This window comes from Oncorhynchus kisutch, linkage group LG26 (assembly GCF_002021735.2).
Source record: "Oncorhynchus kisutch isolate 150728-3 linkage group LG26, Okis_V2, whole genome shotgun sequence".
Lineage (NCBI taxonomy): Eukaryota > Metazoa > Chordata > Actinopteri > Salmoniformes > Salmonidae > Oncorhynchus > Oncorhynchus kisutch.
In genome coordinates, this window is record NC_034199.2 from 51,844,490 (window position 1) to 51,858,938 (window position 14,449).

The 14,449-nt window shown below is 46.4% G+C and overlaps 1 protein-coding gene across 1 annotated transcript in view; it reads right to left on the reverse strand.

The window, feature by feature from the left end:
* The window catches only part of map3k13 (mitogen-activated protein kinase kinase kinase 13), a 140,773-nt gene that overhangs the window by 42,258 nt on the left and 84,066 nt on the right, over nucleotides 1-14,449 (reverse strand). The window contains exons 2-4 of the mRNA XM_031805623.1: nucleotides 4,609-5,304; nucleotides 3,784-3,967; nucleotides 557-748 (exon numbers count right to left, since the gene is read on the reverse strand). Of these exons, the coding sequence (XP_031661483.1) occupies nucleotides 557-748; nucleotides 3,784-3,967; nucleotides 4,609-5,233 (1,001 nt within the window). The 5' untranslated portion in view covers nucleotides 5,234-5,304. The remainder of the gene's footprint in view (nucleotides 1-556; nucleotides 749-3,783; nucleotides 3,968-4,608; nucleotides 5,305-14,449) is intronic.

Here is a 14,449-nt window from a genome sequence, read left to right on the forward strand (position 1 = left end):
CCAACTTTACAACATTTAAACTTGCTTGTATGTCATGATATGTTACTTTATGCATGAATACGATGGCTCACTGTTCATTGTTGGCATTTGCTATCTAAGTTTGCCCACTTTGCCAATGAATTAACCATTAAACTAATTAGCAAAGTCAAATGGTTTTGTGATGAATAAGCTATCTGACTCGATTAAAGGTGGAGTTGAATGTCTTGCAATCTACCATTGAACATTTTAGGACACATCATTGTAGTCGGTATAAAATGTGGGATGAACCTCTCTGTCTGTAAGAAGATCTGCTTTCTCTTTCAGTCATTTACAATCTGACAGAAACTCCCTCTATATGTAACATCATTAATTAAGATAAGAATATTAATATTACCAAACCTGTTCATAGGAATGGATAACACTAATGAGTCGGACAGGGAGGATAGGTTAGGGTTAGGGGAGGGTTAGGGGCGGGTTGGGGGAGAGTTAGGGGAGGTTTGGGGTAAGGGGATGGTTGGGGGAGGGTTAGGGGAGGGTTGGGAAAGGGTTGGGGGAGGGTTGGGGTAGAGACACTCACTTGGGTGACTTGAGGTCTCTGTGTATGATCTTGTGGAGATGCAGGTAGTTCATCCCAGAGGCGATCCCTGAGGCCCAGTCCACCAGCAGTCTGGGGGTCACCTTCCGTCCGGCCCTCAGAACCTCATAGAGTTGGCCCTGGGAACAATACTCCATTAAGATACAGTAGCACGGAGCCTGGGTGCACACACCCCTGGAGAGGAGAGAGACAAGAGAGGGAGGAGAGGGAGGAGAAGAGGAGAGGGAGGATAGGGAGGAGAGGGAGGAGAAGAGGAGAGAGGATGAGTTACAAAGTCAAAAGATGTGACACAGTACACCATAACGGTACTTTAGCACGGAGTTGGGGTGCACTACAGAAGGACGACACTGAGAGAGAGACATTCAGGGTGGATTTCCTAGGCACAGATTAAGCCTAGCACTAGACTGAAAAGCATGTTTAAATTATATTCTCCATGGTTATAGGGTACAACTTGAAATCAGACAACAGCAAAAACTCGTGTAGCAACTCCTCAAACAATAGTTCCGCCTGATGTGCTCAGGGATTTTTCAGTGGGAGGGGTTATAACAGTAGTCTAGTGTGAGGGGTTATGTCAGTAGTCTAGTGTGAGGGGTTATAACAGTAGTCTAGTGTGAGGGGTTATAACAGTAGTCTAGTGTGAGGGGTTATAACAGTAGTCTAGTGTGAGGGGTTATAACAGTAGTCTAGTGTGAGGGGTTATAACAGTAGTCTAGTGTGAGGGGTTATAACAGTAGTCGAGTGTGAGGGGTTATAACAGTAGTCTAGTGTGAGGGGTTATAACAGTAGTCTAGTGTGAGGGGTTATAACAGGTGTCTAGTGTGAGGGGTTATAACAGTAGTCTAGTGTGAGGGGTTATGTCAGTAGTCTAGTGTGAGGGGTTATAACAGTAGTCTAGTGTGAGGGGTTATAACAGTAGTCTAGTGTGAGGGGTTATAACAGGTGTCTAGTGTGAGGGGTTATAACAGGTGTCTAGTGTGAGGGGTTATAACAGTAGTCTAGTGTGAGGGGTTATAACAGTAGTCTAGTATGAGGGGTTATAACAGGTGTCTAGTGTGAGGGGTTATAACAGTAGTCTAGTGTGAGGGGTTATATCAGTAGTCTAGTGTGAGGGGTTATAACAGTAGTCTAGTGTGAGGGGTTATAACAGTAGTCTAGTGTGAGGGGTTATAACAGTAGTCTAGTGGGAGGGGTTATAACAGTAGTCTAGTGTGAGGGGTTATAACAGTAGTCTAGTGTGAGGGGTTATATCAGTAGTCTAGTGTGAGGGGTTATAACAGCAATCTAGAGTGAGGGGTTAGGGGTAGTGGACCTACTTGAAGCCGATGATGTTGGATCAGTGGTAGGGGTAGTGAACCCACTTGAAGCTGATGATGTTGGGTCAGTGGTAGGGGAAGTGAACCTACTTGAAGCTGATGATGTTGGGTTAGTGGTAGGGGGAGTGAACCCACTTGAAGCTGATGATGTTGGGTCAGTGGTAGGGGTAGTGAACCTACTTGAAGCTGATGATGTTGAGTCAGTGGTAGGGGTAGTGAACCTACTTGAAGCTGATGATGTTGGGTCAGTGGTAGGGGTAGTGAACCTACTTGAAGCCCATGATGTATGGTCAATGTTAGGGGTAGTGGAGATACCTGAAGCCGAGGATGTTGGGTCAGTGGTAGGGGTACTGAATCTACTTGAAGCCGATGATGTTGGGTCAGTGTCAGTGTTAGGGTTAGTGAACCTACTTGAAGCCGATGATGTTGGGTCAGTGGTAGGGGTAGTGAACCTACTTGAAGCTGATGATGTTGGGTCAGTGGTAGGGGTAGTGAACCTACTTGAAGCTGATGATGTTGGGTCAGTGGTAGGGGTAGTGAACCTACTTCAAGCCGATGATGTTGGGTCAGTGGTAGTGGTAGTGGACATACTTGAAGGCGATGATGTTGGGTCAGTGTCAGTGGTTGGGGTAGTGAACCTATTTGAAGCCGATGATGTTGGGTCAGTGTTAGGGGTAGTAGACCTACTTGAAGGCGATGATGTTGGGTCAGTGTCAGTGGTTGGGGTAGTGAACCTATTTGAAACCGATGATGTTGGGTCAGTCGTAGGGGTAGTGCACCTACTTGAAGCCGATGATGTTGGATCAGTGGTAGGGGTAGTGGACCTACTTGAAGCCGATGATGCTGGGTCAGTGTCAGTGGTAGGGGTAGTGAATCTACTTGAAGCTGATGATGTTGGGTCAGTGGTAGGGGTAGTGAATCTACTTGAAGCTGATGATGTTGGGTCAGTGGTAGGGGTAGTGCACCTACTTGAAGCCGATGATGTTGGGTCAGTGGTAGGGGTAGTGCACCTACTTGAAGCCGATGATGTTGGGTCAGTGGTAGGGGTAGTGCACCTACTTGAAGCCGATGACGTTGGGTCAGTGGTAGGGGTAGTGCACCTACTTGAAGCCGATGATGTTGGGTCAGTGGTAGGGTTGGTGAACCTACTTGAAGCCGATGATGTTGGGTCAGTGTCAGTGGTAGGGGTAGTGAACCTACTTGAAGCCGATTATGTTGGATTAGTTATAGGGGTAGTGAACCTACTTGAAGCCGATGATGTTGGGTCAGTGGTAGTGGTAGTGAACCTACTTGAAGCTGATGATGTCGGGTCAGTGGTAGGTGTAGTGAACCTACTTGAAGCCGATGATGGTGGGTCATTGGTAGGGGTAGTGAACCTACTTGAAGCTGATGATGTCGGGTCAGTGGTAGGGGTAGTGAATCTACTTGAAGCTGATGATGTCGGGTCAGTGGTAGGGGTAGTGAATCTACTTGAAGCTGATGATGTTGGGTCAGTGTCAGTGTAAAAGTAGTGAACCTACTTGAAGCTGATGATGTTGGGTCAGTGTCAGTGTTAGGGATAGTGAATCTACTTGAAGCTGATGATGTTGGGTCAGTGTCAGTGTAAAAGTAGTGAACCTACTTGAAGCTGATGATGTTGGGTCAGTGTCAGTGTTAGGGGTAGTGAACCTACTTGAAGCCGATCATGTTCGGTCAATGGTAGGGGGAGTGAACCTACTTGAAGCTGATGATGTCGGGTCAGTGGTAGGGGTAGTGAATATACTTTAAGCTGATGATGTCGGTCAGTGGTAGGGGTAGTGAACCTACTTGAAGTAAATGATGTTGGGTCAGTGGTAGGGGTAGTGAACCTACTTGAAGCCGATGACGGTGGGTCAGTGGAAGGGGTAGTGGACCTACTTGAAGCCGATGATGTTGGGGTGTTTGAGCTTCCTCAGGTGTTTGATGTCTGTCTCTTTCTGCTCACGGACCTTCTTGATGGCCACCTCATTGCCATGGAGCTTCCCCAGAAAGACAGCCCCCTGCGCCCCGCTGCCCAGCCACTGCAGCTCCGAGATCTCCTCAAACGGGACCTCCCACATGTCTAGAGAGGACAGACATACAGACATGTTACTAATGGGACCTCCCACATGTCTAGAGAGGACAGACAGACAGACAGACATGTTACTAACTAACGGGACCTCCCACATGTCTAGAAAGGACAGTTACTGGCCCAACGCACTAACCGCTTTGACTACCTTCTGTCAAGTTGTGGTTTAGTGGAAACCGGATGGCCAGCTGACCAACCACAAGGCTAAACCCGGGACAGGATTTGACCCCTACCCCTGTTCACCCTGAGGGACAGGATTTGACCCCTACCCCCTGTTCACCCTGAGGGACAGGATTTGACCCCTACCCCCTGTTCACCCTGAGGGACAGGATTTGATCCCTACCCCTGTTCACCCTGAGTGACAGGATTTGACCCCTACCCCCTGTTCACCCTGAGGGACAGGATTTGACCCATACCCCTGTTCACTCTGAGGGACAGGATTTGACCCATACCCCCTGTTCACCCTGAGGGACAGGATTTGACCCCTACCCCTGTTCACCCTGAGGGACAGGATTTGACCCCTACCCCTGTTCACCCTGAGGGACAGGATTTGACCCCTACCCCCTGTTCACCCTGAGGGACAGGATTTGACCCCTACCCCTGTTCACCCGGACATAGTAGCAGGCAGTGTGTACCTTGTTGCTGCAGCTTGTATTCAGTGCTGTAGGTCTTCCCTATGATGTTCCAGACGGGTCTGAGACAGCCGAACAGGCCCTCCAGGAACCCCCCTCCTCCCGGTGCTCTGTGGAAGTGCAGTTTGATGTCATCATGGGGGTGAGGGTGGTTGTGGGTTCCAGACCCAGGGTGGTGTTGGTGTATGGGACACAACCCCTCCCTTGTCCCCTCCCCCTCGCCCCCGCTGCCACACCCCTCCTGGCCACATGATGCCGGTGACTCCGCCTCCTCATGCTCCTGAAATTGGAGCACGCTGTTGTCAAACTGTCTCTGCTCCCGCCCAGAGTCCTCACTGAGCGCTGTGATTGGTGGGCTGGTGCCCAGCATAGCCTCCTCGTCCTGGCATGGGGGTGGGGCGAGCGTCATCAGGGGAACCAGGAGGTGTGTGGGAGGCGCTAGATCTGTGATGATCTGGGGGGGTAGAGGAAGGGGAGGGGCTGGGGTGTTGGGAGAGGAAGTTTTCTTAACGCTGTCCCCCACCACAGTGTTCTTTAGCTCCTCCTTCAGCTTGCCAACAAGCAGGCTGGGGCATGACGCCCATGACAGCACCTCTGGAGAGCTACCCATGGTGCACTGCGGGAGCATGGGCCGCCCAGCGTCGCGGACAGAGAGAGGCCGTTCCTGACAGGAGCGGTTCTCTGAACTCAGGGAGTCACCTGCAGAGAGAGAGAGGGAGCGAGAGAGGGAGAGAGAGAGATACCCACTAATTATCAAAATCCAGAAAAGATACGTTAAATTCTATAACCACCTAAAAGGAAGCGATTCCCAAACCTTCCATAACAAAGCCATCACCTACAGAGAGATGAACCTGGAGAAGAGTCCCCTAAGCAAGCTGGTCCTGGGGCTCGGTTCACAAACACCTGACCACTGTGACTGACCCAAACTTAAGGAAAGCTTTGACTATGTACAGACTCAGTGAGCATAGCCTTGCTATTGAGAAAGGAAAAAGAAAGAATTTGAAAACAAAGCCGATTTTGATCAACTCTCATATCTACTGGGTGAAATTCCAGTGTGCCATCACTGCAGCAAGATTTGTGACCTGTTGCCACAAGAAAAGGGCAACCAGTGAAGAACAAACACCATTGTAAATACAACCCATATTTATGCTTATTTATTTTCCCTTGTGTACTTGAACCATTTGTACATTGTTACAACACTGTATATATATATATATATATACAGTATATCACAAAAGTGAGTACACCCCTCAAATTTTTTGTAAATATTTGAGTATATCTTTTCATGTGACAACACTGAAGAAATGACACTTTGCTACAATGTAAAGTAGTGAGTGTACAGCTTGTATAACAGTGTACATTTGCTGTCCCCTCAAAATAACTCAACACAGCCATTAATGTCTAAACCGCTGGCAACAAAAGTGAGTACAGTGAAAATTGGGCCCAATTAGCCATTTTCCTCCCCGGAACGTATTTACAGAAATGTGAGGGGTGTACTCACTTTTGTGATATACTGTATATATATATATATATATATATATATATATATATATATATATATATATATATATATATATATAGAGAGAGAGAGAGAGAGAGAGAGAGAGAGAGAGAGAGAGAGAGAGAGAGAGAGAGAGAGAGAGAGAGAGAGAGAGAGAGAGAGAGAGAGAGAGAGAGAGAGAGAGAGAGAGAGAGAGAGAGAGAGAGGAAGATAGAGAGGGAGAGTGTCACACCCAGATTATTTTTATGTCTCTATTTTGGTTTGGTCAGGGCGTGAGTTGGGGTGGGCATTCTATGTTTTTCAATTTCTGTGTTTGGCCGGGTGTGGTTCTCAATCAGAGGCAGCTGTCTATCGTTATCTCTGATTGAGAACCATACTTAGGTAGCCTTTTCCCACCTGTGTTTTGTGGGTAGTTGTTTTCTGTGTATCACCTGTCAGAACTGTTTCGGTTATTCCTTTTGTTATTTTGTATTTAGTGTTCAGTTTCGAATAAATAATATGAACCACGCTGCACCTTGGTCCTTCTTCCTTCCTATGAATGCAGGGAGAGAGAGGGATATATATATATATAGAAAGAGGAAGATATAGAGGGAGAGGGAGAGAGAGAGGGAGATATATATAGAAAGAGGAAGATATAGGGGGAGAGAGAAAGTCAGAGATAGGGGGAGAGAGAGAAATATATGGTAGGCTGATCCTATAATCCCCATACTAGGCTCTAGAGACTAGAGGTTGACCGATTAATCGGAATGGGCGATTAATTAGGGTTGATTTCAAGTTTTCATAACAATCGGTAATCTGCATTTTTGGATGGCGATTATGGCCGATTACATTGCACTCCACGAGGAGACTGCGTGGCAGGCTGACTACCTGTTATGTGAGTGTAGCAAGGAGCCAAGGTAAGGTGCTAGCTAGCATTAAACTACCTGTTATGTGAGTGTAGCAAGGAGCCAAGGCAAGTTGCTAGCTAGCATTAAACTACCTGTTATGTGAGTGTAGCAAGGAGCCAAGGCAAGTTGCTAGCTAGCATTAAACTACCTGTTATGTGAGTGTAGCAAGGAGCCAAGGCAAGTTGCTAGCTAGCATTAAACTACCTGTTATGTGAGTGTAGCAAGGAGCCAAGGCAAGTTGCTAGCTAGCATTAAACTACCTGTTATGTGAGTGTAGCAAGGAGCCAAGGCAAGTTGCTAGCTAGCATTAAACTACCTGTTATGTGAGTGTAGCAAGGAGCCAAGGCAAGTTGCTAGCTAGCATTAAACTACCTGTTATGTGAGTGTAGCAAGGAGCCAAGGCAAGTTGCTAGCTAGCATTAAACTACCTGTTATGTGAGTGTAGCAAGGAGCCAAGGCAAGTTGCTAGCTAGCATTAAACTACCTGTTATGTGAGTGTAGCAAGGAGCCAAGGCAAGTTGCTAGCTAGCATTAAACTACCTGTTATGTGAGTGTAGCAAGGAGCCAAGGCAAGTTGCTAGCTAGCATTAAACTACCTGTTATGTGAGTGTAGCAAGGAGCCAAGGCAAGTTGCTAGCTAGCATTAAACTACCTGTTATGTGAGTGTAGCAAGGAGCCAAGGCAAGTTGCTAGCTAGCATTAAACTACCTGTTATGTGAGTGTAGCAAGGAGCCAAGGCAAGTTGCTAGCTAGCATTAAACTACCTGTTATGTGAGTGTAGCAAGGAGCCAAGGCAAGTTGCTAGCTAGCATTAAACTACCTGTTATGTGAGTGTAGCAAGGAGCCAAGGCAAGTTGCTAGCTAGCATTAAACTACCTGTTATGTGAGTGTAGCAAGGAGCCAAGGCAAGTTGCTAGCTAGCATTAAACTACCTGTTATGTGAGTGTAGCAAGGAGCCAAGGCAAGTTGCTAGCTAGCATTAAACTACCTGTTATGTGAGTGTAGCAAGGAGCCAAGGCAAGTTGCTAGCTAGCATTAAACTACCTGTTATGTGAGTGTAGCAAGGAGCCAAGGCAAGTTGCTAGCTAGCATTAAACTACCTGTTATGTGAGTGTAGCAAGGAGCCAAGGCAAGTTGCTAGCTAGCATTAAACTACCTGTTATGTGAGTGTAGCAAGGAGCCAAGGCAAGTTGCTAGCTAGCATTAAACTACCTGTTATGTGAGTGTAGCAAGGAGCCAAGGCAAGTTGCTAGCTAGCATTAAACTACCTGTTATGTGAGTGTAGCAAGGAGCCAAGGCAAGTTGCTAGCTAGCATTAAACTACCTGTTATGTGAGTGTAGCAAGGAGCCAAGGCAAGTTGCTAGCTAGCATTAAACTACCTGTTATGTGAGTGTAGCAAGGAGCCAAGGCAAGTTGCTAGCTAGCATTAAACTACCTGTTATGTGAGTGTAGCAAGGAGCCAAGGCAAGTTGCTAGCTAGCATTAAACTACCTGTTATGTGAGTGTAGCAAGGAGCCAAGGTAAGTTGCTAGCTAGCATTAAACATATCTTATAAAAAACAATCAATGATAATCACTAGTTAACTACACATGGTTGATGATATTACTAGTTTATCTAGCTTGCATATAATTGATGTGGAGCCTGGGATAGGGGGCAGCATTTTCACTTTTGGATGAATAGCGTGCCCAGAGTGAACTGCCTCCTCCTCTGTCCCAGATGCTAATATATGCATATTATTATTACTATTGGATATAAAACACTCTGAAGATTCTAAAACTGTTTGAATGATGTCTGTGAGTATAACAGAACTCATATGGCAGGCGAAAACCTGAGAAAAATCCAACCAGGAAGTAGGAAATCTGAGGTTTGTAGTTTTTCAAAGCTTGGCCTACCGAATACACCGTGTCTATGGAGTCAAGTTGCACTTCCTACGGCTTCCACTAGATGTCAACCGTCTTATGAAACTTGAATGAGGATTCTACTATAAAAGAGGGGCTCATGAGACCTGTTTGAGTCAGTGGTCTGGCAGAGTGCCTTGGTCTCATGATGCGCGCTCCCGACAGAGTTACCTCTCGTTCCAGTGCTTTTCCAGTGATATTTCTCTGGCAGATGATGCTTTTTCCGTTAAATGTAAAAAAAAATCTGACACCGGAGAAGTCTATCTTTAATTCTGTGAATAACAATTGTATCTTTTATCAATGTTTATTATGAGCAAAATCACCAGATGTAAACTGAGATTGTTGGATATAAATATGCACATTATCGAACAAAACATACATGTATTGTGTAACATGATGTCCTATGAGTGTCAACTGATGAAGATCATCAAAGGTTAGTGATTCATTTTATATATATTATATTTCTGCTTTTTGTGACTCCTATCTTTGGCTGGAAAAATGGCTGTTTTTTTGACGTGGCGGTGATCTAACATAATCATATGTTGTGCTTTTGCTGTGAAGCATTTTTTAAATCGGACACGATGGGACGATGACACATGAAGTTTATCTTTCATTTGCTGAATTGGACTTGTTAATGTGTGAAAGTTACATATTTCAAAAAAATATTTTTGAATTTCGCAAGATTTAGACTTTTCAGCGGAATGTTGTCGAGGGGTTCCGCTAGAGGAATGCCTGCCCTAGAAAGGTTAATTTATCATTGAATCACAGCCTACTTAGACAAACGGGTGATTTAACAAGCGCATTCGTGAAAAAAAGCACTGTCGTTGCACCAATGTGTACCTAACCATAAACATCAATACCTTTCTTAAAATCAATACACAAGTATATATTTTTAAACCTGAATATTTAGTTAATTTTGCCTGCTAACATTAATTTATTTTAACTAGGGAAATTGTATAACTTCTCTTGCGTTTTGTGCAAGCAGAGTCAGGGTATATGCAGCAGTTTGGGCCGCCTGGCTCGTTGCAAACTGTGTGATGACTATTTCTTCCTAACAAAGACAGCCAACTTCGCCAAACGGGGGATGATTTAACAAAAGCACATTTGCAACAAAAAAAGCACAATTGTTGCACGACTGTACCTAACTATAAACATCAATGCCTTTCTTAAGTTAAAATCAATACACAGAAGTATATTTTTTAAAACCTGCATATTTAGTTAAAATAAATTAATGTTAGCAGGCAATATTAAACTAGGGAAATTGTGTCACGTTCATTGCACGCAGAGTCAGGGTATATGCAACAGTTTGGGCGCCTGGCTCGTTGCGAACTAATTTGCCAGAATTTTAGGTAATTATGACATAACATTGAAGGTTGTGCAATGTAACAGCAATATTTAGACTGATGGATGCCACCCGTTAGATAAAATACCGAACGGTTCTGTAATTCACTGAACGAATAAACGTTTTGTTTTCGAAATGATAGTTTCCGGATTCGACCATATTAATGACTTAAGGCTCGTATTTCTGTGTGTTATTATGTTATAATTAAGTCTATGATTTAATATTTGATAGAGCAGTCTGACTAAACCGTGGTGTTACATCTGGCGTTGAACGAGTGAGACCAAAGCCCAGCGTGGAAAGTGTTCATGATATTTAATAATGAAACACCGACAAAACAACTAAATATAAACTAACGTAAAGCTCTGTAGCACTAAACAGCAACTATACAAAGACAAGATCCCACAAACTAGGGTGGAAAACAGGCTGCCTAAGTATGATTCCCAATCAGAGACAACGATAGACAGCTGCCTCTGTTTGTGAACCATACCCGGCCAACAAAGAAATAGAAAACTAGAATGCCCACCAAAATCACACCCTGACCTAAACAAATAGAGAAATAAACTCTTTAAGGTCAGGGCGTGACAGGTGGTAGGCAGCAGCAGGTTCGTAAGCATTCATTCAAACAGTACTTTCCTGAACACAGAGACTGCTCTCCCTCCCTCGCTCCTGACCTGAACACACAGAGACCCTTTTCTCTCCCTCCCTCCCTCCCTCCCTCCCTCCCTCCCTCCCTCCCTCCCTCCCTCCCTCCCTCCCTCTCTCCCTCTCTCCCTCCCTCCCTCCCTCCCTCCCTCCCTCCAGACCTGAACACAGAGACCCTGCTCTCCCCCCCTCCCTCCCTCCTTCCCTCCTGATCTGAACACAGAGACCCTGCTCTCCCCCCCTCCCTCCCTCCTTCCCTCCTGACCTGAACACAGAGACCCTGCTCTTCCCCCCTCCCTCCCTCCCTCCTGGCCTGAACACAGAGACCCCTCCCTCCCTCCCTCCAGACCTGAACACAGGGACCCTGCTCTCCCTCCCTCCCTCCCTCCCCCCTGGCCTGAACACAGAGACCCCTCCCTCCCTCCCTCCATACCTGAACACAGGGACCCTGCTCTCCCTCCCTCCCTCCCTCCCTCCTGGCCTGAACACAGAGACTCCTCCCTCCCTCCCTCCAGACCTGAACACAGGGACCCTGCTCTTCCCCCCTCCCTCCCTCCTTCCCTCCCTCCCTCCAGACCTGAACACAGAGACCCTGCTCTCCCTCCCTCCCTCCCTCCAGACCTGAACACAGGGACCCTGCTCTCCCTCCCTCCCTCCAGACCTGAACACAGAGACCCTGCTCTCCCTCCCTCCCTCCAGACCTGAACACAGGGACCCTGCTCTCCCTCCCTCCCTCCAGACCTGAACACAGGGACCCTGCTTTCCCTCCCTCCCTCCAGACCTGAACACAGAGACCCTGCTCTCCCTCCTTCCCTCCCTCCCTCCAGACCTGAACACAGGGACCCTGCTCTCCAACTATCTCTCTTCTCCATTCTCCTACTGTAGCCGTGTGTTTAACAGACTGGTTAGCATTGGTACAGCATCCTTCCACTCTCCTACCGTAGCCGTGTGTTTAACAGACTGGTTAGCATTGGTACAGCATTAGCATAGCCGTGTGTTTATCAGACTGGTTAGCATTGGTACAGCATCCTTCCACTCTCCTACCGTAGCCGTGTGTTTGACAGACTGGTTAGCATTGGTACAGCATCCCTCCACTCTCCTACCGTAGCCGTGTGTTTAACAGACTGGTTAGCATTGGTACAGCATTAGCATAGCCGCGTGTTTAACAGACTGGTTAGCATTGGTACAGCATCCTTCCACTCTCCTACCGTAGCCGTGTGTTTAACAGACTGGTTAGCATTGGTACAGCTTTAGCATAGCCGTGTGTTTAACAGACTGGTTAGCATTGGTACAGCATCCTTCCACTCTCCTACCGTAGCCGTGTGTTTAACCGACTGGTTAGCATTGGTACAGCATTAGCATAGCCGTGTGTTTATCAGACTGGTTAGCATTGGTACAGCATCCTTCCACTCTCCTACCGTAGCCGTGTGTTTGACAGACTGGTTAGCATTGGTACAGCATCCCTCCACTCTCCTACCGTAGCCGTGTGTTTAACAGACTGGTTAGCATTGGTACAGCATTAGCATAGCCGCGTGTGTCCAGGGTGTGTATTCTCTGTTCTGTGGAAAGAAACCTGATCCCTTCCCCACGCCAACTGCTCCATCCCCAGATGCTGCAGTTCAGGATCATCTGACTAACATGGCATCTGACAGCAGGCAATCAGCCCAGAGATCCAGTGGGTTAGGCAGTAAGGGTTAGTGTGTGTGTGTGTGTGTGTGTGTGTGTGTGTGTGTGTGTGTGTGTGAGAGCTATGGCAGTCAGATTATCCTGTACTGCAGCACAGACAGACACACACCAGAGAAATGAGCCCCAAGGATTGACTTAACCAAGGGCAGCAACTCAATCATCAAGTTTGCAGACGACACAACAATAGTAGGCTTGATTACCAACAACGACGAGACAGCCTACAGGTGAGGAGGTGAGGGCCCTCAGAGTGGGGTGTCAGGAAAATAACCTCTCACTCAATGTCAACAAAACAAAGGAGATGATCGAGGACTTCAGGAAGCAGCAGAGGGAGCCGTTTAAATCCACATCTACGGGACAGTAATGGAGAAGGTGGAAAGGTTTAAGAAAGTATTAAGTTCCTCGGCGTACACATCACGAACAAACTGAAATGGTCCACCCACACAGACAGCATACACATCACGAACAAACTGAAATGGTCCACCCACACAGACAGCATACACATCACAGACAAACTGAAATGGTCCACCCACACAGACAGCATACACATCACAGACAAACTGAAATGGTCCACCCACACAGACAGCATACACATCACGGACAAACTGAAATGGTCCACCCACACAGACAGCATACACATCACGGACAAACTGAAATTGTCCACCCACACAGACAGCATACACATCACGGACAAACTGAAATGGTCCACCCACACAGACAGCATACACATCACGGACAAACTGAAATGGTCCACCCACACAGACAGCATACACATCACGTACAAACTGAAATGGTCCACCCACACAGACAGCATACACATCACGGACAAACTGAAATGGTCCACCCACACAGACAGCATACACATCACGGACAAACAGAAATGGTCCACCCACACAGACAGCGGTCACATCACGGACAAACTGAAATGGTCCACCCACACAGACAGCATACACATCACGGACAAACAGAAATGGTCCACCCACACAGACAGCATACACATCACGGACAAACTGAAATGGTCCACCCACACAGACAGCATACACATCACGGACAAACTGAAATGGTCCACCCACACAGACAGCATACACATCACGTACAAACTGAAATTGTCCACCCACACAGACAGCATACACATCACGGACAAACAGAAATGGTCCACCCACACAGACAGCATACACATCACGGACAAACAGAAATGGTCCACCCACACAGACAGCATACACATCACGGACAAACAGAAATGGTCCACCCACACAGACAGCATACACATCACGGACAAACAGAAATGGTCCACCCACACAGACAGCGTACACATCACGGACAGCATGGTGAAAGCGGCGCAGCAGAACCCCCATGTCATTATCATTATCAGCCTTGTATAACCACCATGTCATTATCATTATCAGCCTTGTATAACCCCCATGTCATTATCATTAGCAGCATTATATAACCACCATGTCATTATCATTATCAGCCTTGTATAACCACCATGTCATTATCATTATCAGCCTTGTATAACCCCCATGTCATTATCATTAGCAGCCTTGTATAACCACCATGTCATTATCAGTAGCAGCCTTGTATAACCACCATGTCATTATCATTATCAGCCTTGTATAACCACCATGCCATTATCATTAGCAGCCTTGTATAACCACCATGTCATTATCAGTAGCAGCCTTGTATAACCACCATGCCATTATCATTATCAGCCTTGTATAACCACCATGCCATTATCATTATCAGCCTTGTATAACCACCATGTCATTATCATTATCGGCCTTGTATAACCACCATGTCATTATCATTATCAGCCTTGTAGAACCACCATGTCATTATCATTATCAGCCTTGTATAACCACCATGTCATTATCATTATCAGCCTTGTAT